At 44.4% G+C, this 22316-nt stretch overlaps 1 protein-coding gene and 1 non-coding gene across 2 annotated transcripts in view; one reads left to right on the forward strand and one right to left on the reverse strand.

The window, feature by feature from the left end:
• Positions 1-4288: 4288 nt before the first annotated feature.
• The window catches only part of LRP4 (LDL receptor related protein 4), a 49604-nt gene continuing 31576 nt past the window's right edge, over positions 4289-22316 (reverse strand). Inside the window, exons 28-38 of the mRNA XM_019656481.1 lie at positions 21883-22186; positions 20619-20837; positions 20337-20471; positions 19433-19541; positions 17787-17931; positions 17401-17514; positions 16812-16947; positions 13549-13616; positions 12869-12956; positions 11021-11162; positions 4289-8424 (exon numbers count right to left, since the gene is read on the reverse strand). Of these exons, the coding sequence (XP_019512026.1) occupies positions 8092-8424; positions 11021-11162; positions 12869-12956; positions 13549-13616; positions 16812-16947; positions 17401-17514; positions 17787-17931; positions 19433-19541; positions 20337-20471; positions 20619-20837; positions 21883-22186 (1793 nt within the window). The 3' untranslated portion in view covers positions 4289-8091. The remainder of the gene's footprint in view (positions 8425-11020; positions 11163-12868; positions 12957-13548; positions 13617-16811; positions 16948-17400; positions 17515-17786; positions 17932-19432; positions 19542-20336; positions 20472-20618; positions 20838-21882; positions 22187-22316) is intronic.
• On the forward strand, positions 8972-9045 carry TRNAI-UAU (transfer RNA isoleucine (anticodon UAU)). Its single transcript has one exon. It is a non-coding gene; the product is annotated as a tRNA-Ile (tRNA).

Raw genomic sequence — 22316 nt, forward strand, 5'->3', positions numbered from 1 at the left:
ACAACCGTTGGTTGGCCAAGATTTTGAGAGACAGACACTCAAACTCATTGTTGGTAAGAGTATTGTGAGGGTCCAGAACCAGTTTCCCCAGAATGTGCCACCCTAGCATGCAGATTATTTTGAGCTGAAAACAATTAAAGCCCAACAAATTCGGGAAGAGTTTTTTACCTCCCCTCACCTGCCAAAAGAGATTCAGATGGAAAAACATGCTTCAGGAAGGGAACTTTAGCATAGTCACCTTAGCACATATGAATTAAGTGTGGCAGACAGGGAGGATCCAAGCAAAAAGGTTCCACTAGATTCCCTTTTATTCCATTGTTTCTGGGTGGCCATGCAAGAATTTGTTTACCAAATGTTTGCTCTTTCTCAGCTATCTGTTAATTGCCTACTTCCCTCCCCCCACTCCCCAAAATGACATATATACCTCATTTTGATGTCTTTGGAATTATCATGCTTATGTGACTTCCCTGTGAATATGTATTAAAATTTGATTTTCTCCTGTTAATCTGCTGTATGCCATCTGAATTATTTGACCAGCCAGAAGAACTACAGGGCCTAAGGGGAAAGTTTCCCCAGACAGACAGTATACTTGGTGCAAACTTTTAGAAAGATGGGTTAGCAGTTATTAAAATGTAAAATGTATATAACTTCCAGCCCAGTGATGCCACTGTTAAGGAATTTGTCCTACAGATCTATGCAGAAGTATGAAAAAAAAAAAAAAGTCCAAAGATGTTCACTGCTTAAGCTAGGGGAAAAAAAACAAACCTTGGAAATTACATGTCCATTCATAGGGAACTTGTTTTATAAATTATGGCATATGCAATTGTTAAAAAGAAAAGTGGTTAACCAGTGCTGGTGTAGGAAAATGCACAAATTTCGTTTAATTGAAAAAAAGCTGCAGAAAAGCACATATAGAATGATTTTATTATATATGGTTATAAATGTATGCGTATTTGTGTGCATCCCTGAAAATGGTTAGAACATTCCTGGAATTTCAAGAAACTATTTAATCAGGGGACTTGGTAGGGAGGGAAATTAAGTTTTTACCATTGACTTTTTTTTTTTTTTTTAGTAGAAGGAGCAGGGAGAACGTCTAGTAGCAGGAAATGTAGGAGCAGGAGCAAAGAAAGAGACAAGAAAGTGCAATGTATATAGGAAATTGAACATGTGGGTTTGATTTTAGAACAGGGTTCATTTTGGGAAGTAGTAGGATACAAGATTAAACGAGAACGTTAAGAACAATTCTTATAGGGTCTTGGATACGAGAGTAAGAATTTGTACTTAAATTTAAGTAGGAAATGGGGAGCTATTGAAGGTTTCTGAGCAAGGGAGTGACAAAATCAGAATTGCACTTTAGGAAAACTAATTAGCTTGATTGTGAGTTAGACTGGGAGCCTGGTTAGGAGTCTGGTATGAGGTAAAAGCCCTAGAAATGATGAGAACAGATTCAAGAAAGAGTGAAGGATTTGGCAACCAACCGGATTAAGTGCAAAAGTGAGGGTGGGGCCCATTTATGGAGATGAGTCAAAGAGTATGCCAAGATTTGAGCCTAGAGACTGGGAGGTGGTGATTGCCCAAGTGGAAGTAGTAAGTCAGGAGATGCCAGTCTCAAAGGGAAGGCAAGTTTAGTTTTAGACCTGTTTACTTTTAGGCACCAATGAGACATTCAAATGGAATCATCTAAGTAGACCTAGGAAATAACAGAATGAGAGCTGGGAGAAGAGACTAGGACTCAAGTGATAATTTGTGAATCACCTCTGTAGAGTGAAAAAATGAAATTGTGGTAGTAAATGATGACACATTCATAGGTAGGGGAAGGAGAGAAGAGCCAATCAGAACAAAAAGGTCACAGTAACCTTTGAGAACCTATGAATATATAGAAATAGTCTTCTTCAGTCATTGATCATAGGCATGTTTATTTAAATATTATCGGAAATAAATGAAGATTACATTTAGGGACAGGGTGATGGTAACCTGAAATTTGCTCAGTAAAGCATGTATGGAGTCTGGGTTCCAGACAGTTTTAGAACAAGATGTCAAAATCCCTTTTTGTTTTAGATGGTTTAGGTGCAGCCCTACTAGAAGGTAGGCAATAGATGCCTGATTCCATTAATTTATTCACTTATTCATTCAGCAAATATTTACTGAGCACCTAGTATGTGCAGGGATTGTTCTTGGTACTTGGGATAATCAATGAACAAAATAGATAATACACACAAAAAAATCCCTCCTCTCATGGAGCTCACATTACAGTGAGGACACACAGACAATCAACATATAAATATATAGTATGTTATTAGACAATATGTGCAATGGGAAAAGAAAAAAGAATACAGGGTAAAAGGGACTGGGGAGTGGGGTTGGAAAGACTGTAATTTTATAAAGGGTAGTCAGAGTAGGTTTCATTGAGATTACATTTGAGCGAAGACTTGAAGGCAAAGCCATTAGCCCTGAGTATATCTAGAGGAAGAAAGTGCCAACCAGAGGGAACATCTGTGTGATGATTCTAAGTTAGAAATGTACCTGGCAGGTTTGAGAAACAGGGGGCCAGCAAAGCTGGATCAGAGTATCTATCTGGCAGTAGGAGGGTAGGTAGTAGATGAGGTCTGATAGAGAATGGAGGGAGAGGCAGATCCTGTAGGGCCTTGTAGAAACCCAGTACAGTACCTTGCCCATAGTAGGTGTTCAATAAATGTTTGGCTAGTCATCTTTTGCAGTCCAGGATTATAAACAAATAGCATTTACCTGTGTATTTATTAGAGTGATGTGTGCCTACTTTATTCCAGGAGCCTCTCAATAGTTCTACATAAGGAAAGTATTAACAGGGCAGTGAAACCCTTGTGGGCATTAGAGATCAAAAGGAACACTATATTATTGCAACCGGAAGCAGGAAACAAATGCCAAACATGGTGGCTGCTGATTAACTGTGCTGGGTATTTCTGGAAAGCCTGCTAGGGTTGGGACAGTGCTCATTCCATCAAAATCACAAGCTGCATTCTGCTTGAAACATCCCTATGATGGGACATGGATCCACATTTCCAGCCTAAGAAGAGCAACTTCAATGATTAACTTCCTTTCAACTTTCAGTCCAGGTACCCCCTGCATTATTCTCTGGAGATAGCAGTGGTGTCATGAACACAGATCTCAAGTGGCTCTGGGTTTAGTGCCTTGACCAACTGCCAAGACTGCAAGCCTATGTGGGCTTGCACTTGGTTGCAGTTTAATAGGTGCTATTTGAATGAATTAAAAGCCTTTTTTTCTTTTCTCAGCCCATTTTTCCATAGCCCCCCAAAGGCAGGCTTTCCAAGAATTCTGACCACCGAAGCATCGGCCCCACCAAAGAGGAAGGAGGCAGAAGGAAGAGATAGGGACCTCCTTAGCAGTCTGTCAACAGCATTTTAGGGACTAGAGGGGGAAAACCGCTGCAATGGGCAAGATAAGTGAGTTCTTGGCTCTTTGTGTCTTGTAAAATAAAATCAGCAGATTGTGTAGCTTGGGGCTAATTTCAGTCTTGGGTTCAAACTCAGACCCTTAATTATGCTGCCTGGGTCTGTTTTAACATCTTATCAAGGAGTCCAAAGTTGTGAGCTGGAGCCTTGACTAGAAATGAAACTGTTCCCTATGCGGAGCTCTGCTTTGTCTCTGCCAGCTGGTTAACTAGGGAGAAGGCTCTGGAGCGAAAATAGAGTGAGTGAGTGTGTTTCAAAACAAAGACTGCCTGAAACATCCCCACATACACATCTATTAAGTGGATCAGTTGAGTCATCTTCACATATTAAGACAAGACAAACTTATAGACTGTTTCTTAGCCAAATGAAGGGCGTAAGCACATTTCTTAAATCATTATGTCCACAAGCAGAAATAACTAAAGCTGACTAGATGCCCTTGAATGTCAGTGCATTACACTTAGAAATTTGTGCACCCTCAGCTCTTGTGCATGCCTTTTCTAAGTTCCTGTGCAGCACTGACTATTTTCTGCAGGCCTAGGTTTGGTGACAACTTCACTTCGTGCCATGGAAACCTCTCTATGGGGCCACAGAGGTTATTTCATCTTAGCTTCCACAGTTTGTTCATAACAATATAGAAAGAAGGCAATAACTATATTGTGAATGTAATTAGTTTGCAAAAATATGTCCAGTTTGTTAGACTTATCACCTGCCTACTTATCAGCCTCAGCTTTTATATCCAGAGAACCAGACAAGGAATTCTCAACCTTTGTTTTATCCCCAAGATTTCTTGGAAGGAACATAATACAAATTTGAGGCTAGAAATGACCATAGCAATCATCTGGTTCAATCTTTTCATTTTACTGATCAGGAAAGGAAACTGAGAACCAGTGCACTTTTATCACCTGAAAATTGGGTGCTAGTCCTTGACACTATTATTAAATTCTCATCTGCCACCACTCAAGTTCTTGTCAAGACCTGGTCCATCAGGCCAGCCCTGTTCTCTCCCACCTCCTGCTGATGTGACCAAACAGACGAAGGTTAGCAGGACCTCTAAGGCTACACAGCGTTGAATGCCAGGTTAAACTGGCTGATGTGTTCACAGGTAGTAAAATGCATTCACCAAACTTTGTTCTCCCAGAAACATCTCCAGTTTTCCAAGCAAATGGTGCATATTCAACGCATTCATTTTGTTCTTCCCGTTTGAAAAGTTCTTCCTGAGTTTCCAGCTTTAGTGGTCACTGTTCATGGCCTGGCCCGTAACCCTGAGGCTTTGGGACGAGGCATTTCCTCCAGGTAGATAGGCTTGTGCTTTAGGCTGGGTTTCACTGCTTCAAATGTCCTCCTTTTCTCTTTTTATTTTTTGTTTTCAAAAAAGAATGGTGGAGTATATGTCTGTGTGTGTGTGTGTGTGTGGGGGGTTGTCCTTGAGCTATTACACTTGTTTTTGTTCTAGCACACCTATCCCTCACCAAAGTTGGAAGAATTATACAGTATAATTTATACTCAGATCTCTTGTCATTTAAATATAAGAAGCTTCAGTATGTCTTGCTTTTTCTTTCTTTTTTTGCGGGGAGGAGACACTGTTGCCAGACGCTAAGCTCTTTGGTCAGGCTTGGGCAGTGTTTGGCCCACAGTAGGAGATGAATGAATAGGAGCATTATTCTACAAATGGTGTGTGGTTTAGAAAATCAACTACTGAGCCCTGACATCAAATTCTGTATCTGGCATTAAGACTTGCATGATTCCCAGTCTTCACTGAGAGGTATGTCCAGAGAAACTGAGAAGGGATCACCAGCTCCTTGTTCTAGCTTTGAGATGTAGTGGATGAGCTAAGAGTGGACAGCTTTTTAAAAATAAAAGAATCTTGGTGTTCGTTTGATCCATTCTCAGAGTTAACTGTGAAACTCAACTATGATCAAACAGAGCTAGTGGCAGATCTAGGACTAGAATTAGCTCTCCTTGTCCCCATTCCAGGACTTTTTGTACATATGACAGTCTTGCCAGTGACCATCACTTCAAGGCAAAGTCAAGTTCTGTGACACTGACGGCCTCATAGCCCTAGAACAGAAATAGAAGATACATGGTACACATGCCATGACACTTCCTTCTAGGGCCCGAAGATGTCACTAAAGATCATGCATGACACTTTTCCCATTGAGTCTGGACAGGACCTCAGGCAGCCACTACCAACCAATTAGAGCTGATACTCAAGATAAAACCTGCCATTCTTCCTCTAGAGAAAACAAGGATTTCAGAAGCCAATGAACTGTGGTCTTGACCTGTCTTCTCAAGATGAGCTGAACCTCCAGCCATGAACCTCATACCCTTTATTGCTCTTCACCGTCCCCACATCCCCAAAGCACTTAGAGGTGATGTCTACAAGCAGGTTTCCCATAGCAGGGGTCTGCCAGACAGAGCAGGTGCAGTTATTAGTCATGACTCCAAGCCAGGCAAGGTGATTAAGAAAAGCTAAATTTATATTAAATTATCATAAAGTCCTAAAATACTGAACATAGTGGTTAAATAACTCCAGAAAGTCCAATCTCTCCAGTGAGTAACGTTAAAACCATTACACATGACCGCGGGAAAATCACTTCCATTAGTTTAGGACAGAGAGATTTTGCTTTTTACATAGTAAATCAGTGCTCAAATAGATATTTCTTCAAATGTCCTTTCTACATTCTGAACAGCCCAAGTGCAATAAAGATCCTTCCCCCTTTTCAGTCATGAAAATGCCAGTCCTAGTTTCTCCTGTCCCTAACTGTGAATCTGAGGACCCAAAGTGCTCTTTATCACCCTCTCCTGCCAGAAGTGGCACCTCACCCTTCCAACTTTGTGTACTGGAAAAGCCTTCTTGGTCTGGCCTGGCTGTCCTATGCAGGCCTAGACCTGGGGCCAGCTGCTGAGAGCAGGACTAAGGGCCTGGCACCTGTCTCGAGCAGTCTTAGAACCGACCAGAAAAGGTTTGCTCTTACCTTCCCTTTTCATTCACATTTGACACTGATTTCTCAATGCTAATAACCACGGGAGACGTTTCAAATCAGGAAACTTCTCCTAGAAGCCCTCCCCTCCATTCCCAGCCCCTGTGGGCCCAAATTCCTGGGGGGAAGAGGTCTGCATCTGCCCCGGGTGAGCGGGCTTCATCAGTGGTTCTACCTTTTTAGTCCTTGCCCCCGCCATTTTGCATCTTTATTTAGCCCTCCTCACCACAAGGTGCCACAAGGCTAGGTCAGAAAAAGCAAATTAGGCAAAGAGGGAGGGAGAAACGGAGGGAGGGAGAGAGGGGAGAGAGAGAGAGAGAGAGAGAGAGAGAGAGAGAGAGAGAGAGAGAGAGAGAGAGAGAAGCTAGGTGGAAGTTTTAGGACAGAGAAGTCTCAACTCCCCTGATACTAGCGTGAGACACGTGCCCTTTGTGTAAATAAGTATGAACCAAGAGAGGGCATCGCGGCATGGAAAGTAAGTCACTCAGCTGGGAAGAGAGTTGGAATGGGAACTTCACCACCCATAGCCACAGGCTCTCTGTCCACACTTGGATCCCTGAGCATCTGAGAGAGAACACAGGAAAGTCAACCTCATGGATACTTCCCTTTGGGCCCTGGAGGCCCCAAGTCTCTAACCCAATCATTCTTCCTGACCATTTGTGAAAACTGGCCCTTCTTTGAAAGGTTGTTTCAGGATCTCTATGCTCAGGATCCTGGAGAATGAGGAGGGAGAGAGTAGCGGAACATTCAAGTTCAGGTGACATGCTATGTTTGGTCTTGGCAGTGCTTCTTGGACACTGCAGTCTCAGCCCTCAGGGCCCCACATTCACTCAAGCCCCTAGCTCACATTCTGGTTACTCAGAGTCAAAGACTTAGGAAGGTACTGGCCAGTGGTGGCACCAAGAGGGAATTCATATTAGCCAGCTGCCACGCTGGGGCCCCCAGTCATCATCTGAAGGTAGAAAAGGCTCCAGACATTCTAGCAGGAGGAAGAATAGCTTGAGTCACACCCAGATCTCACCAATTGAAACTACACAACTCTTAAAGTGAAAATAATATCCATTGCCAGCAATGGATAGGACACCCAGGCCCAACCACACCTGAAAGCTTTTTCATATTACCAATGCACTTGAGACTAGAGGTTTCCCAGATGCCCATACCAGCTGGGCTGACTCCTCCTCCTCTCAGCCCCTATCCTTCATCTCTCTCTTTGCCCATGACCCTCTGCCCTCGACCCTGGTGGGCCAGTTCTCTCAGAGAAGCGGTCAGGCCAGCTCTGATGGGGGAAGAGTGCAGTCTTGGATCATCAGCTGTTGTGGGGTAGGCACTGAGGGTCCAGGGGGAGGGGAGGTGGAGCTCTGTACTGACGAGGAATCATTACTGAGCCTAGTTTCGGGGGGGGGGGGGGCTCAGGACGGAGTGCAAGAGGCGAGGTTCATGGTAAGATCCAGGTCTAAATTTTCAGCTGTGCCGTCATTTCTTGTGCATAGGTAGTTATGGACTCAGATGGAAACAGCTCCCGTGAGGGCTCGGGAGCAGGAATTGGATGGGATGAGGAGTGGGATGAGCACAAAGGAAGGGGCCTGTTGTATAAGTGAGCACAAGGACTGGACGGCCATAAAGGAGAAGGAACAGGCAGGGAGGGAGGGGAACGTGGGCACTTAGACCTGGCTCTCTGAGGAGAGCTTGCGTTCGTGTTTCCAGCCTGTGTCTGGCAGAGAGCCTCGTCTTTCAGGAGTGGCTGCAGTATGGACGCTACTACACTCAGACTGCTCTTCCTGCAAAAGCTGCTCCGTCTCTGTGTCATCCAGGGAGCCAGAGCTGGCCTGGATGGACACTGTGTCTGTCTTCATGCATACGTGATCCCGAAGAAGGCCCCCACGTGAGCTACGCAGTTGCTTGAGGTCATCCCACTCAGCATCGTCCCCAGACAGGAGGCAGATTCCCTCTACAATCTTGATCTTCTCCTTGGTGTAGTTATGGTCAGGTCCACCCTAGGGTGGAGAGAGGAGACAGGGTCAGTTGGTTGAGATCCTCTCTATAAAGGATTTCATGGGGAACTGACAAAGGACGTGGATGTGGTAAGAGGGGGCATAAAGAATGCAAAGATCCCACAAACAAATGGGGAGACCTGGGCAGAGCAAACAGGTGAGGCTTAGACTAAAAGGAGAGGAGCAGCTATGATGATTATTACCATTATCACACAGGGAAGAGGGAGAACCATGGCCTCCAGTCCTGCATCAGTCACTCACTGGCTCTGTCACCTTGGGCAAATTACTTAGTGTCTCTAAAACTCAGTCACCCAATCTATATAGTGTGGGGAGAATAACAGTATATGGATACTGATCTCATAACCAACTGCAGTGAGGATTAAATGAGGCGATACATGGAATGCAATGAGTAGGTGCTTGACACGTAAGATGCACTAAATCATGCTAAGTATTATTACACTGTTGTTGTGGTTTGTTAAAGGGACAGCATGCTGATATACATGATCAAAAGCAATTGACAAAAGCAATTAAAAGTACATTTATTCAGGGCGGCCGGTTAGCCCAGTTGGTTAGAGCACAGTGCTTATAACACCAAGGTTGCTGGTTCGATCCCTGCATGGGCCACTGAGCTGCACCCTCCACAACTAGATTGAAACGACTACTTGACTTGGAGCTGATGGGTCCTGGAAAAACACATTGCTCCCCAATAAAATTTTTTTAAAAAGTACATTTATTCAGGATTTTAAGCTACTTTTGTGCTATTTTAGTCTTAATTCTCTTCATTCTAATTTTGTTAAGGGGAAAAGTTTTGGGAGGTGAGACAGGAGGGGTCTAGAAAATCTTCTTATTTGGGTTCTAAGTGTCAATCCACTGGGATCCTATAACCTATAAGCTTTTATAGGCGGTTATTCTGGTTCTGCTCCCATGAGCTGTGTAGCCATTCCCCTGCAACCTGCCAAGCCTGAGTTCTACTCAGGCTTCTCCCTTTCTAAGTTCCTCAAAGAGTAGCCATACTCCTGGTTTCTGAGGGATACCAACAAACATGCTGCCACTGCCAGGAGAGAAGGGGCCATGGCTTGGGTTCTGCCTCTGGAATGGCGTTCCTGCCAAGAGCCCTGCAACTGCAGCTCTATTTTAGTAACAATTCAATTCCACAGATACTTACTATTGAGCCCCTCCATTAAGCAGGATACTTAGATGATTGTACAATATAAAATGGTCCCTGCCCTCTGGGAGTGACAAATCCCTGAATCAAGCAAAGAGAGATGGAGCACACAAGCACACATGCACGCACACATATGTGCTCAGTCTCCCAGCACACCTTCCAAGCTGAAATTAGTGTAAGAAAAAATGCAGGCCACTCAGAGTCTTCATTACAGAGACACGCTGGGTCAATTAGGGAGAGATATGGGACATGGCACTAGCAATTTGGGGCACACCACTCCCTCTACAAACACACAGGTACCTGAAATCAAGAGGAAATCAGAAGAGAAAGGGTGAGAGACTATCAGAGGGGTGAAAAAGCTGCTGAGGAAAAAGCATACAATAGAAGAAAGCGGTCACATGATTTTAATATCTAACCTCTGGCCCTTGTGGAGGTTCTTCTCTGGGGCATCAGACACTCCAAGAACCTAAGAATCTTTGCGTCTTTCTCTCAGACATTAACTGCGAAGGGGGATACTGTCCCTACAACTTCAAGCGGACCCTGCAGGTTCTGTTTGGCTTGCAGTGGAAGCTTTTTAAGTAGGGCAATTCATGCAGAAAGCACCTGATTATTGTGCAAAGTGCATTCATTATGCATGGTGGCCCTAGAGGTGTGAGGGCAGGTTTTGACTGTGCTAGACAGGACAACAGGATAGACTGATAAGGAAGGGTCTCATAAAGGATAACTTTTGATGAAGGGTTACAAGAGTTTAGAAAAAAACAAGGATCATCTCAGACTAGATAAATCTGAAATTCCAGGCTATAGATCCCTAGTGGAAATGGGACTATTTTTCATGCCTAAACATTCAGCAAATAATTTTTCACCGAAGCGACAAAGGAGTTAAAAGAACAAAAGCACATAAACCTTCAGAACTCTAGAGAAATTCCCCTGGAGACTCTGTGATCGGGGAAGAATAGCAAAACACCAGCCATTCCCAGCCACAGATGCCAACAGCTTAGGTCAGAGGTTAGAAAAGGGAGGGTCTTGGGTTTGGGGGGCATAGTCTAAGAGTTTGGGGGTTGTTTTAGAGGAGCACAGCCTCACTGCAGGGGAATTACAACTCCAGCGGGGAAAGAAGCTATGAATCTGGGAGAATATCTCCTGGCAGGGAGGTGTACATTCACCTACAGCTTTTGGGATCAGCTTTCTAAGCTTGCTGTCACTAGGATCTCTCAAGCTTGTCCCTCAGAGCTTCTAGACCTAGAAACCCAACAAATCTATGATTCTAGATCCTAGAAACCCAAATTCAGTTCTTCTTTTCACTATAACTTGAAAAGTGGTAGAATGGGACTCTCCCAATATTCCTTACTGATTTATTGAGGCAATTGGAGAATAATTCCTCCCCACTCAAAAAAAAAACCCCAAAACTCCTTCAATATAAATTTGAATGTTTACCTCTTTCTTGTAGCACAGTTGATTGTACATGGCTGGTTTCGGGATTGCTTCAATTTTCACTTCCTGAGTGGAAGTTCGGTAGGAGGGGTTGCTGTAGGTCAGGTTCCCCATTCCAGGATCAGTTAACTTGGATTTTTTATGTCTTTAGGAGGAAAGATGATGAGGAATTACTGCAGATCTTTATAGGAGTGATAATCTGGGGAAGCTGTAACCAGAATATTGCAAGCAGTCTCTAAGGCGGACCAGTGATCCCCACCTCCAGGTACTCACACCTTCTGAATTCCTGCCCCTTGAGTGTGGGCTGAACCTGGTGACTCATTTCTGGTGAGCAGATTGTGCAAAATCGATGGATACTAGATTAGGTTACATAGAAATCTGTGGCTTGCTTCTTAGGTTGCCCTCCCTTCCTCACTCATACTCTTGCTCTAGGGGGAAGCAAGCTGCCATGTTGTAAGTTGTCCTATGGAAAGACCCACAAGTCAAGAAACTGATGAGGGCATCTCCAGCCAACAGCCAGCAAGGAACTGAGGTCCTCAGTCTAACAGCCTGTGAGGAGCTGAATCCTGCCAACAACTATACGAGTGCTCTTGGAAGGGAATCCTTCCCCAGTCAGACCTTGAGATAAGACCACAACCCTTGGCTGGTATCTGGATTGCAGCCCCATGAGAGACCTTGAGGTAGAGGCAACCAGCTAAGCTGCATCCAGGTTTCTGACCCACAGCAATCATGAGTTAACAAATGGCTGCCATTTTAAGTTGCTCAGTTTTGGAGTAATTTGTCACACAGTAGTAGATAACTAATATACCAAACTTTAGACAAGATTTTTGAAATACGACAGATCTGTGTTTTAATCTCACCTCTGTTATTTACTAGCTGGAATCTTGGTGGACATAATCTAATCTTTCTGAGCCTCAGATCCTCACCTGTAAAGTGAGGAATTATCATACTTGTGTTACAAGGTTGTTGTGGCACTCATACATATTCATTAAATAACAACTGTTGTTAATTATTTTTGTTGTTGTTATTGTCAGCAGGAGCTGCAGCAACAGCAAAATCCTGACATTTTTGCTGTAAGCTGTCTTGAAAACATTTGAGGGGGCGGGTGCCAAAAAAAGTGTATACACATTATAAGAAAGGAAAAAACTTTATTAAAATTACGCTGATGGTAACCATTTTGAGCACCTTTTGTAATTGCAGAAGCCAAACGTGACTTGTATCCATCTTTTGTTATCAGTATATATTGAGTATTACAATTTTAATATTTTCCTTTCTTAAAATGTGTATACATTTTTTTGGTGCCCTCTGTGTGTGTATGTGTATGTGTGTGTACACACATACACACACAGAGAAAGAGAGAGAAAGAGAGAGAGAGAGTCATAAAAAGATTATTAATTGATAGTGACACATTCCACCTTTCTAGGAGGATCTCTACAGAGCAACAATAGATCAATCAATATTCTGGTAAAGTTGTGTTTATGTGAAGGGAAAAGCATTTCCAACTTCAAAGGTTTTGAAGTAGTGTAGGGTTGTGGAAAAAGCAGACGGTAGAGTCAGTCCCAGCTTTGCCTCTTCTGGTGTGACCTTGGGTGACACTCTCTGTGCCCTCAGCATCCTAGTTGATAAAAAAAGGCTTGCTATGGTCATGAAATGAGGGCTTGGGCTGTTACTGCGGAAGAAGAGTAAGAACTCAGTTTTCTGCCATTCCCTATTTCTGCTGCTCTGACCAGGGACCCGACCTTGAAATGTGACTGGTCAGAGATCCAAGGACTGAGCTGTGGAGCTTCAGGAGATCCCAGGTGTGTTAATGAGGACCAACGGACATGTGGTCCCTGCAGAGGCTGAAGTTACCTGTACAGCATCAAAGCTGCAATCGCCACCAGAATCAGCAGAACACTGAGAAGTCCACCGATGACATAGCTGACATGAAGTCCTTCCCCTAGGAGGAACAGAGACACTAGGCAGGGACCACCGACAATCTTTTAGCTGGTGCAGGGGGTGGGAAAATGAAGGGCTCCGTTTGTAGGTGTTGGATCCCACACTATCTGAAGATGGCTAGGGGCCTCTTTCTCAGAGGAGAGGCCATCGTGGGTGGGGGTAGGGGGCTGAGTAGTACCCTATCACTCAGTTCACTCAGCATCTCTAATCCAATTCCACCACTCACACTAGCTATGCGACCTAAGGCAAGATGCTGAACTCCTAAGCCTATGTTTTTTCATGAGTTAAATGAAAATAATAAATTGCTCATAGGGCTGGTGGAGGTTAAATGTGGATATGTATATACACATACATATATACACATACACTCGCATGTGCATGCACACACACACCTATACGTGGCTTAACAAGTGCCTGGCATATGGAAACCACTTCATAAATGGTGGCTATTATGATTCTTCTTTCTGTGGGTTTGGTCTATGAAAAGAGTTCATCAACCCCAAAGAGTCCCCATGAGGGTTCTGGAAGATATCAGTGGAGACTTATATTCCTTACATCTTCTTTTTCAAAACAGTTGGGCACTCAGGGCTTACCTGGAGCAGCAGGTACGGCCTCATTGGAATGTGCACAGAGACCCAGCTGGGCATCCTTTTCAGAGCATCTGTGGGGCACAGAAAATCGAATGTGAAGGCTACTGGTATTTGATAAAGGTCTTACCTTCCTCCAAGAAAGGGGGAAAGTCCTGTGAGAGGGGCTTTCAGATACGAGAGACCAGATGGGAGATATCAGAAGCATGGAGAGGGCAAGACCAGGCAATACAGGGAAATCAGTGTGAGTTACTGTCTTCAAGATGCTACACCAGGCTCAAATGTGTTTTAAAATACCAGGGGTGCCAAAAAAATGTATACAAGTGGACACTTTGGTCGACATCATTGCTCAAGCAGTAGTTCGCCGTAATCAGAAGTGTCTGGACACTGATGGTAACCACTTTGAGCACCTCTTGTAATTGCAGACGTCAAACGTGACTTGTATTCATTTTTCATTATCAGTATATATTGAGTATTACAACTTTAATAGTTTTTTCTTTCCTTAAAATGTGTATACATTCTTTGGGCACCCTCTGTATGTACCCTTTTAAAAGAATTCCTTTAAAAAAGGAGAAGCAGTTTTGGGAATGAGCTGGAAGTCTGCTAAAGAATACCAAGGACATCAATAGTAGGCTTTATTAAACTACCAGGATGAGTTGAGAGGAGCCAAACTCTGATTAAAAAGTATCACAAGGCCTAAATAGACCTAAAAAACAATTGTGTTTTCTTCCCTTTATTTTTTCACATGGGAATACGCAAGACGTCCAGAGGGAGGGAGGGCTCGGATCACTAAGTTGAAATGCTAAGAAAGTAACTTCCCTGTGGCACATTATGAGCTGGCAATTAAAAGCATATCCTAAAAGCCTAGAGAAAAGGTACTTGCAAGAGCATTTGAAATCAAGATGCACTGAATCTTCAAATAGAACTCTGACAATAAGAAAATATCTGAGTAGGATTCAAAAGTTTTTTAAATAAACCCAAAGAAAATCACAAATTAATAACAATAGATAGTACTTAAAAGTTAGTGAGAAAGGTATATGTTTATATCTGGGTGTTTGCTTTTCTATAAAAACTCTTCTAAACAGAGAAAATGGGACATATAGAATGAATTTCATCATGTGCAAATCTTATAATTTTAGGGACATGAGTCTAGAGTTCTTGTTTGGGATTGTTATGTTTCTGCTTTCAGAATTGGAATCAAGTGTTAATTATCTTTTAAGCTACAGTTGATATTAAAAAATAAAGAGATCAGTATATTATAATAAAAGACTTCTAATAAAAAATGTTAGAAATATAGACATCAATATAGTAAGAATAGAAAATGAAATCACTATCAAAAAGGTAGCACCACATGTTCAATGTAGCATTTTTTTTTTTAAGATTTTATTGGGGAGTTGGGGGAGGGGAACAGCACTGGGGAATTGGGGGAAGGGGAACAGACAAGTTGCTGTCCTTTTGTTCTTCAGTCTAGTTGTGGAGGATGTTGCTTCACTGGCTCAAGCTGGCACCATCATTGCGCTCTTCCAGGGCGAGGCAGATCAGTTGCCGGCCTCTGGACAGCCACTCACTGCGGCTGCTGGCCGCTCACACTGGCTGCCAGCTACACACGGTAGCTTATGGCAACCCACTGCCACAGGGGCTGCAGCCTACGCCGTTGCAGGCGACTCATGGCAACCCAGCTCCTGGTTGAGCTGTTGTTCAGCATCTTAGCTGTAGAGAGCAGTGTCACTGGCCCTCATATGTGGGATCCGAACCGGGGCCCTCTGGCATCCCAAGCCAGTTCTTAACCAATGCGCCACTCAGCCGGCTCCAGTGTAGCATTATTTACAATAGCCAAGACATGGAAACAACCTAAGTGTCCATTGACAGATGAATGGATAAAGAAAATGTGGTGTGTGTGTGCACGTGCGTGCGCATATACACACACATGCACACACACAGGAATATTATTCAGCCATAAAAAAGAAGGAAATCCTGCCATTTGTGACAACATGGATGGACCTTGAAGGCATTAAGCTAAGTGAAATAAGTCAGAGAAAGACAAGTACTGTATGATATCATCAATAGATGGAATCTTAAAAAAAAAATCAAACTCATAGATACAGAGCACAAATTGATGGCTGCCAGAGATGGGGGTGGGAGGTGGACAAAAAGGGTAAAGAGATTCAAAAAGTACAAACTTCTAGTTATAAAATAGATAAGTCCTGGGGATGTAATATACAGCACAGTGACTACAGTTTAATAATACTCTATTGGATATTTGAAAGTTACTAAGAGAGATCTTAAAAATTCTCATCATAAGGAAAAAAAATTGTAATTGTGTGGTGATAGGTGCTAACTAAACTTATTGTGGCAATCATTTTGATATATATATATATATATCTAAAATTTAAAAAATATTAAGAGTAATTATATATGGGTATATGAGTACTTATTTCTTCTTTATTTCTATCTGCATTTCCAGATTATTTTTTGAAAGTGTAAATTAAAAAACATAAGAATTCCTCTAAATGGAAAAAAATAAACAAATAAATTAAAAATATAAAATTCTCAAAATTGAATGTGACATCCTATTTTATCAATTTTAAGATATGCATTTTTTCTCTATTCTAACATCGCTGAAATAGGAATGTGTCTTATAATCAATGGCATCTCACAATTGCTGTTGGTCATTTTTTCAGTTTAATCTCTCAAATCAGGATGTGTCTTACATTGACAGTACCTTCAATTTAATGAAATTCAATATTTTATACTTGACTTGAGACCTGTGCATGGTTATGCTTGCTTATTTAATAATGCTGTGTGTGTGTGTGTGTGTGCGCGTGCACGCGCGTGCCCACATGCACACATGCATGCACAGGTGTTTGAATGTCACAGGTTGTTTTAAGGTAAGGCCATAACATCCCCAAGCATGTTCCCAGTCATAAATCCACAGTACAGAGACCACTATAATTTGGTGGTTTCTAAGTAAACTGCAGGATAAGACCATATACTAAACCTGTGATGTGAGAGCAAATGTCACAGAAAGAAAGGAAACTCCACCTGAGTGGTTTCTCTATAGAGCTGCTCTTAAAGCTTCTTGCCCTCAAATCACTTGCAACAATCTATGTCTATATATCATCTCCCATCCCGACCAGCAGCGACTGGTGGCTAATGCTGTGATCCACCTCCCACTGGCCAGAATTATCGAGCTGGGACTCCGGTCTTCTGCTGGCAGGGGATGCTGATTTGAATCAAAGGACCCTCAGTCCTATACTGAACCCACTTACCTTCCTTCCACCTCCTCCAGAGATGTGCGGGTTCGAGTGGTAGAAGAACGCAAGATGGTAGGCAGTGTGTTGGTTAGCGCTGGGTTCCTTTCACTCATGCTGGTAGCCCTGGGAGCTGGGGGCACCAGGCCAGGCACTGGAGAGAAAAAGAGGACTGGAATGGGTCACCAGAGCCCCACATCTGGTTCAAGAGTAGCATCTGGAGAACTTGCCAAAACAATCTTTTAGCTGGCCTGCTCCTAGGCACCCACATTAGAGGCCCTTCTCAATACTGTAAATAAATGGATTTGGTTTCCAATCTTAATAGCTCTGGATGGGCTAGCCGGCACACAAGGCCAGGAAGAGAGTAGCAACACACAGGCCACAACAGAAAGCAAGGAATCAGGAGACCTGAATTCCAATCCAGTAAATGCCAGAGGCCAGACAAACTCAGGTCTGTGCCATTCCAAAGCTCAAACTCACTACTCCCAGTCACTCCGCTGTAAGACCCTCGGAAGGGGCTCCCACCCAGAAGGACAAAGCTCAGGCTGCTGATCTCCTGCCCTTCCAAGGGCTCTGCTGTTGTAGGGGGCTGTTTAGTCCAGCTTACCAAGGGAGCAGGGCCGGCCATCGGGCTCATCAGGACAGGCACACACAAAGTCCAAGGCTCTGGCAAAGCAGAGGTGGGTGCAGCCACCATTGTTCACACCACAGTCATTGGTCCCTGGGGACAAAGCAGAGGAATGTGTGGCCTGGGACAAAATCAATTTTCCAATTTGACACTTCTCACAAAGGAGGAAAGCCAGGGCTACCTCACTCTCAGAGTCAGTAGGGCAGGAGGGGCATAACCACAGGGGGCTGAAAAGGTCTAAGAGCCTAAGATGTGAACCCAAAGGCTCTCCTGTGGCTTTCAGTGTCTTGGTCATGAACAGTCCTTGGGGTGACCGCCCACACCCACCGATGGTAAGGAAGCAGGCTCAGGACCCCAGAGCCCACCTGTCTGCCGCTGAGGGGAAACCACAATGATATCCATGAGTCCTTCCACGTTCGCCAACACTGTCTCCTTGTTCCGGCCTGAGTACTTGTCAACACGCTGGATTGACTTGGTCTGCCAGTCTGTCCAGTAGATCCACCTGTCCTGCTACTCAATAGGGAAACCCCCAAAGGAGCAAATATTATTCAAAGGTCTGACCCTGGTACAGCTTCCATGCCTCAGCATGTGCATTCCCTCTGCTGAAATGCCCTCATCTTTTACCTACCAGGTCAGCTTCTGTGCATCCCCAGATATGACACTGTCCAAGAAATCTCCCCCAGTCTACACAGCATTTACCATTCTCTCCTCCATGCTGCTCTGTGCCTTGTCCTCACTTCTACAAGTGAGTGTTGACACTCTATGTTCATTTGCGTACATGCCTGTCTGTCCTGCCTGATTAGAACCTTCAAGGACAAGAATGTATTTCATTCATCTCTCAATTTCTAGCCCCTAACAGTCCTTGGTCAGTGGCTCAGTGAATACATGGCTCCCTGTACCTAGCAAGCAGGAGTAAATTGGGGGGCTCTTCTAAGGTCCCTCCCCTTTTGGGCGCTTCATTCAGAGCCCTAGCAAATCCTCTGGTTACTTCTGTGGGCAGCTGCCTTCTCATGCAGTGATACTGAGGGTCTCAACGAGGGGTGGGGAAAGGCAGTGAAATCAGTTCCCCTCCTGCCCCTGGGGTATACATCAGAAACCCCCAGGAGAAACTTGTAGATTGAAAAACCATTTTCAATATGATCCTATAGTTTTACATTTGGAGTATGGGGAAAAAAAGTCTATCATTAAGTAAAGCCAGACAAAATCTTATTGGCTGGTAGGATATAATGCAGAATATAGATGTTTGTCAAAAGGGACAAAGATTTTTAAATGATTAAGAATCCCTGTTTTGGCCCCAGGTTGATAGATCTCCTTTTTTCCTTCCCTGAATTATTTTATAGGGTTTGAACTCTCAAAGAATGACAGCCAGTAATAACTAAAATGATTAGAAATAACACACACTGAGTACCATATGTTTTGCATATATTTCAGGAAGTTACTATTAAACTCATTTATTACACTATTTCTAGGTAATTGAAGCTTAGAGGAGTTCAGTATCTTGTTCAAAGTTGCACAGTTACTTAATGACATAGGCAGAACTGGAACCCACAGAGCTGGCACATTGGAGGTACGCAGTAAACACTTACTGACTGGCTAGCTGCCTCATAACTCTGGCTCTTAGCCACTCCACCCTACTGCCACGAAATGAGCTGCATGCACTCTGATGCTGGGACTACAGCACTATGATCAACTGGGGGACTTGTTAAAATGCATATTCCTGGGCCCAACCCTCAGGAAACAGATCCTCTATATCCAGGAACGTGCATTTTAACAAGCTTCACAGCTGATTCCGTGCACCACTTTTGAGAGCCACTCCTTTGAATGTTAGGAATGGGAGTGGTGGGGCAGAACTAGCAGGGCACATGGTGGCAAGGTTGCAGTGTACAGGAACCACCCCTAAAATGACCTTCCGTAGCACACCTGTTCAGCAGCATCTAGGGCCAATGCTGCCAACTTACAACTCTGAAGGCACGACCCTATTAAGTTTTAGTTACTGCTCCTGAGCTAGTACCTGAGTGAGGGCAAAAGGGTGGGACACATGGCTGACCAAGACCTGCCGGAGCTTCCCACTGAGGTCAGCACTCTCAATCCGGTCCAGATGTGCATCTACCCAGTAGATCCTGTGAAGGAAAGAAGATAAGGGTGGCTGCTCAAAACACGGGCCAGGGAGCCCAGCCCTTCCCACTAAGGAGCCATCTGTCTCTTCTGAACTGGCAAGGGCTGTGAGCAGTCAAGAAGCACCCTTGATGGGAGATCATTTTGAGCCATAGCTGAAGAGGGGAAGTTGGTGGCTCCTAGGTGGGGAGGCCAGGGCTGTTCTGAGGAGGGGCAAAGTGTCTAATGGCCCATCACCTAGTCTCATCTTCAGCAACTTGCTCACTCTTTGCTTCCTACCCAAGAATCTAAGCCCAAATTCTTATGTACGCTCTTTAGGAGGAGACACAGTCTACAAGAACGTCACTCAGGTTAAAGGAAGAAGGCATTCCTCTTCTCCATCCCAACTCCCCAGCTGGCTTTGATTACTTTCCTTTCTTCTGAGGCTAGAATGGGGAACTGACTGCTTTACAGCCTCTTTCATCCTCTTCTCCTGCCCGCTAGCATTTTTAACTAGACCAGGACGAATCAGCCCTTAAACGGATGGGGGTAGTGGGACCAGTGGTCCAGCCAGAAGACATGCTCTGCTAAAGACACTCAAATTAAAACCATGTAAACTAAGCAAATAACCCCCACCTGAGGGCTGAGGGCTGGATTCAGCGACCCCCGCTCTGAGAATATGTTCCCTCAGCCTTCCCGTTGCTTTCTCTTCCCCACCTACCACACAGCTTTTTATCTTGTTGTTTTCACTCCTTCAATCTCAACCATCCTCTCCTCTGCCCACCTCATTTCCAGGAGGCTGTTTGGGATAGGATTCCCACCTGCGGGTATCATAGTCCAGGGTAAGGCCGTTGGGCCAACCCAGGTCTGTGTTGATGAGGACCTTCCGCTCCGAGCCATCCAGGTTGGCCCGCTCAATCTTGGCAATGTGGCCCCAGTCTGTCCAGAAGAGGTACCTGAGACACAACAGTGCCATCATCACCAAGGCATGGGACGATGGCACCAGAGGTTGAGAGAATACAAGGCACACACCAATACCATTAATAGTGCCTCTTCACCAGGTCCTTCTGCCCTGCGTCTCTTTGCTGTTGGCTATAACTTACCCCTTCCTGGGGAAAACAGCAATGGCCCGAGGCTCATCCAGGCTATTGTTGACCAGTACTTTGCGGCAGGAACCATCCAGCCTCGATGCTTCAATGGTATTTCGGCCTGTATCTGTCCAATACAGATTCCTGGCGACCCAGTCCACTGCCAGCCCATCGGTGGTCTTCAGCCCATGCCCGATCACTGTCTCCATGTTGCTGCCATTCAGATCTGCTCGCCTTGGGGAAGAGCCCAGGGTTGGATGACTGACCAGATTGACCAGCAACAGACTGTAAACCCTCTAGTGAGGGTTTAAACCCTCACTAGACTTTAAACTCCACAAGGGGAGAGACCAAGTACCTATAAGTACATTCCTCAGCATCTAACATAGCAGGTACTCTAAATGTTTGCAGAATTAATAAATAAATTCTTAGGAGGACAGAGTGTTTCCTGCTATAAGTAAGGGGCACTTGGGCTTATGTATTGCCAGGAGACAGGTTAATAATTCCTCACAAACCTTAGGGAAGAGACAAGGATTGCTAGGGGGTCATTCTAAAAACAGGCCAACTGACAAAATGTACATGTACCTTTTTACAGAAGTCCTATGCCAGGGAATTCAACCTCAGGATGTGGGGGGAGGGGCATGTCCCAAACACATGAGGGACTTCTCTAAACTACATGTGCCCACCTGCCCCCAGCAAGAGATTCAAATACACCTCCAGGGAGAAGAAAGGGGAATGCCCTTGTTCCTACACGTGAGAATCTCTGTCATGGTAAACCCCTCTTACTGGTGGCAGGGCATTCCTCAGCTGTTGGGTTAAAAAATTTAAACAAAACTGAAACAAAAAATATCAAAACAAAACAAAAAACCCTTGTGAACAACCCATAAGCCTGGAATTTGGCCGGGGCTCCTGTATTACAACACAGACATTATAGATGGTTTAGCTACATGGCCTACTCTTCAGTGAGTCTTAGAGGATCCTTGGAGCAACCCCAGGGCCCAGTTGTAGGGGTAGAAGGCTCCAGGTCCGCAGCCCGACTTTATCTGATTTTGTTTGTTTTATATACTGGCCTTCTATAAATCTTTACATAAACAAAAACCCCAAAAGTTTGAAACTCTTGTTGTAAGTGATAACACTACAAAGCAACCAAGTCAGGATCACAACTCACTATCAGTGTTGCCAAATCACTGAGTCCATTCAGAGGTCAACACAAACCATAACCTCACCCATCAGAGATTGGAAGCAGGTCTGTGTCCTCTGGGGGTTTCAGGGGTACTCATACCTGATAACATCCAGGAACACATCTGTGTAATAGACCTTTCCATCTACACTGTCATAGTCCAGGGAGATGACATTGTTGAGCTCAGGGACAGGCACATGCACATCTGTGTGGTCGCTAGTGTCCAGGGAGATACGCCGGATGGATCCACGGCTGGAGAAGAGCAGGTAGGTCTCAGGGGAGGGATCGCAGGTCTTTCCATCCCCCTTCAGCTGGATGCCAGTGGGGCAGGCACAGGAGAAGCCAGAGGGCCGAGGCAAGCAGAGGTGGGAGCAGCCACCATTTCTCGAGCCACACTTGTTAAAACCTGGTGATGAGAGAGAGAGAGGCATGAGCTTGGACACTCAGCCTGGAAAATTGTCTGAATCTTACGAAAGCTCTATAGTGTCTTGTGCCTGATTTTCTGCTGTTCTAAATAACAGAATTTGATGCCTGGC

The sequence above is a fragment of the Hipposideros armiger genome, unplaced genomic scaffold (genome assembly GCF_001890085.2).
Source record: "Hipposideros armiger isolate ML-2016 unplaced genomic scaffold, ASM189008v1 scaffold_258, whole genome shotgun sequence".
In the NCBI taxonomy this organism is placed as follows: Eukaryota; Metazoa; Chordata; class Mammalia; order Chiroptera; family Hipposideridae; genus Hipposideros; species Hipposideros armiger.